The following is a 4,104-nucleotide window of genomic DNA, read 5'->3' on the forward strand; positions in this document are numbered from 1 at the left end:
TGTTCAAACATATTATGCAGCACTGTACATTGAATGGGGGTTGCAAATGACAAAAACAAACAATGACACAGGAGGAGGAGAGGATCCTGCCCAAAAGAGCTTACAATCTAAGAGATAATGATAAGTTATAAGATTTTATAACATGTTACTTTGCTCCAAACATGCTATATTCATAAAACCAAACTGTCTCACATTTGGAAGGACATTTGATATTATTATTATAAACTATTTAAGGTGAACCTGTGCTCACTTTATGGACTCTAAACTGTTTTCATATTCCTAGTAATTTATAAAATAATTTTATATAGGTGGCAACTAACCTCAATAGCTGCATGTATGAATGTAATTCATAAATATTCTTAAAGAGCATAACAAAGACATTTGGTACAGTGAGTTTTCAGAAGTTTAGAAACACCCGCTGTGTGATGCCTGACTAGCTGCCAAGAGCTGCTGTTCATAGGGAATGGAAGACATTTTTGTGCCTATGTTGTGAACTTTGACAAATTTATCCATGATACCTATAACTGCAATGGCGAATGAGGACTTTGAAATAAAATGTGTGAATTGCTTTTCAGACTATGTTAATACTTAAGTGTGCATGATGTATGCATAGGTTCATTTCCACTACTATAAAGAATGCAATACACTAATATTTTCATCCAGTTTTGTTATTGCTTTTGGTATTATTACTGTATATACTAGTGTAAAGGAAAAACAGAATAAAACAGATAAAAAAAAGATGCCAGTGGTTTTAATTCTCCATGGCCTAACTAATAAGGTACATAGTTAGAGTAGGTCATACGCTTAAGTGTTTTATTCTATTAAGTGCCCTTCCTTCCAATCTGTACTATAGTCCAATATGTACTATATACAACCAAAACCCATCTAAAAACAGCAGTGCAATTCATATTGTTATATACATATAAAAGAATTGGGGCATCGTTGTAAAAATCGGCTGACTTAGTTTTAGCAGAAAATCTGGAACTACAAACAAACATTTAAGCAAAGTGAGCTATAGGCCTCATTTAATAAAGCTCTCCAAGGCTGGAGAAGATACACTTTTTAGATGAGACAGCAAACCTGGAATGGATCTGGTGCGGGATTGAAAACATTTGCTAACAAATAGCAAATTACTTTTAGGAAAACCATTCCAGGTTTGCTGGATCACCCAGCTTCACTGAAGAAAGTGTATTCTCTCCAGCTTTGGAGAGCTCTAATGAATCAGGCTAATAGTTTTAGACTATGCAGACTGTAGAATAAAACATGGGGGCTTTGGTAATAAGGGCTTGTTCACACCTTCCTGTTTGATGTGCCTTACAACTCAAGATTGCAGCATACTTAAAGTACAGGAAAAATAATGAATGATAATCTGCTAGATCACATCAGTGCATTGTATTAGAGGGTCCATTTTTGGACCCAAAGTCCTTTTAAAACAGTGCATTATGATGCTTTCACAAATATCTCTAGCAAGGCGGACATAAAAACCGAATTATGTTACTAGGGGGATAATTACACCTGATAATACACAATACATTTTTAATGTATCTTCTGTTCCTGTAACATGAGGTTTAGTAAGGATCATAATTTGGCAACTTTCCCAGTAAATTCTATAAGCCCATTCACATTTTCTCATTGTGATAATATGTTGTAAAACACCTGTTTTAGCTCACATTATTGTATCATATGTAAACTGTGATACAATGTCAGTGGTTTTCAACAACACTCAAATATCATATAGCAGTACCAAGCCAGGCACAACATCCCATGACATTAGAACAAATTAGAAAAGAAGGGTCATGTCAATTTCTCTTTCTTTATTGTGTGTCCACACGCAAATGTACAGTTACAATCATTGTTATTGCAGGTGTGGTAATGTGCCTAATGCAAAAGGGACCTCCACTACCACTGTATAACACTTGTTCTATCTATCTATCTATCTATCTATCTATCTATCTATCTATCTATCTATCTATCTATCTATCTATCAATCTATCCATCTATTCATGTGTATATATATATATATATATATATATATATATATATATATATATATATATTTATATATATATTTATATTTATTTACACTGATCACTGAGGTTTTGGTGCATGTTGCTGTTTCCTTATGCCAGGGAACAGCTAATTCTCTAGAGAAACTACATGTAGGTCACCTCCTAGATCTTCAGGGCAGGGTCCTCTCCCCCTGTGTCACTCTCTGTATTTGTCTGTCATTTGCAACCCCTATTTATGTACAGCGCTCTGTAATATGTTGGCGCTATTTAAATCCTGTTTATTATTTTTATTATCATTATTAATATTAATATACTGGTTCTTTAGGAACTGGTGCTGCAGTGGAGTGACGAAGTGGCTGACAAGGTACAAACTGCGAGGACGTGCATGGGATCGCTCAATCCCAAAGCAGGTCTTAACTTGCCCATAGATTACACAAGATATTTCTTTGTGCACTTTTAAGAGTTTTCATTTTTATCATAGGCATTGTCATGGTGTAATTCATTCCCCTATATCAGTATGATATTAGCTCCCAGGCTGTCCCCTTTATTCTTGTAAAACTAAGGTAATGGGAAAGTTATAGCTGCATTTTAATCTGTGCCACTTATAACATTATATTTTATAATATTACAATATTTCTTCTCTAGATTAACTTCCTTAAAACTGAAATGGAACGAAAAAGTAAAATGATCAGAGACCTACAGAATGAGGTAAGTGAATTATGCGACTAAACACTATGTGATATGTATGTTCTACAGTGCAGAAAGATCTGTTTGCAGACCTGCATGTATCCAATTTTGAGCATTAACAAGGTCTTCTAAACTGTGTGTTTGGTAAAAAAAAAAAAAAAGAAAATATGCGGCACATCTCTACAATGCACTCACCTTTATACATGTTTTTTTGTTGCAAAACACTGCAATTGCTGACAAAACGCTAATGAGCTTGCCGGAAATCCGGTGAGTCCCCAACGTTACGTTGTTGGCTAATAATGCTGCATTTGCTTTGCTTTGCCTTGACTGTCCCACTCCACATTCATGCATTTACATTCAGCAAAGCAGTGCTGTTCCATTGACTTCTAATGGAGGGTATTGTAGCAGAGGCATTTTTCAGCCAGTAAAACTGAGCTTTTACCAGGATTTTTACAATTCTGAATATGATGTTACATGGAGTAATAAAACATTGTTTCTGCCTAAATACGGGAACATGCTCAAGAGGTGGAGGTTTGGGGCAATTGTAGGTCATGCATAAATAAATCCTTTAAGAGTCAATATACATTAAATTTAGTTTTCTCAGTAAAAAAGAACCATTTGCACAAAATGTCCAAAAGAGTTTGGAATTTTTTTTTTACTTGCAGTAAAAAGATTTTGCTTAGTACTTAATGTTTCCCTAACAAACGCTTGACAATCAATTCCAAACTAGCACAGAACTAAATGTTTGGTATTACTATGACACGTGCCTATTATGGTATATTAACTACTATTGGCTTTTTCTGGTTGAAGCATTTAGTGTTAACGTCTAGTTTGTGCTTGGTTTGTTCTATTTTAAGATGTTATTTGATGTCGAGATGTTGCCCTTAAATCATCCCATAAATAACATGACTCGGAGGGCATTCTGAGCTTAGCCCAAGACTGTGTGCCAGAAAAACACGTGTACTTCAAATATTGTATAATATAAAGTAAATGTGAAAGAAATACAGTCTGTCATTGGAAAGATTTTTTGAAAATTCTAGTAACTTGGTTCTCTTTAACTCTAATACTTTAAGTCCTGGATTAAGCCTGTAGGTTAGCATGGCAGCCAACATTAGCAGATGTACACTTTGCAGATTTTCTTTTACCAAACTTGGGAATGGGAATGGGAATTGGCGTATTTGGGTTTCACCCATGTAACTCATATAATTTTGACCTCTTATAAAGGACTGATAGGATCTAACTAGGTAAAAATTTGGGTCAGACTGCAATGAGAACAACTGAGATGTACCAGCTAGTTCTGGTGTAATTTTGTAGTTCAAATACTATTAAATATCTGAAAGATGGCAAAACTCGATGAATCTCTTTAGATTATCAGATCTCAGTTAATATCTAAAGATTATTATTATTA

General features: G+C 34.6%; 1 protein-coding gene across 1 annotated transcript in view; it reads left to right on the forward strand.

The window, feature by feature from the left end:
• Positions 1-4,104, forward strand: part of LUZP2 (leucine zipper protein 2) — a 338,727-nt gene that overhangs the window by 196,603 nt on the left and 138,020 nt on the right. The window contains exon 5 of the mRNA XM_072422800.1: positions 2,655-2,717. Coding sequence (XP_072278901.1) covers positions 2,655-2,717 — 63 coding nt within the window. The remainder of the gene's footprint in view (positions 1-2,654; positions 2,718-4,104) is intronic.

Source organism: Pyxicephalus adspersus, chromosome 9 (genome assembly GCF_032062135.1).
Source record: "Pyxicephalus adspersus chromosome 9, UCB_Pads_2.0, whole genome shotgun sequence".
Taxonomy (NCBI): domain Eukaryota; kingdom Metazoa; phylum Chordata; class Amphibia; order Anura; family Pyxicephalidae; genus Pyxicephalus; species Pyxicephalus adspersus.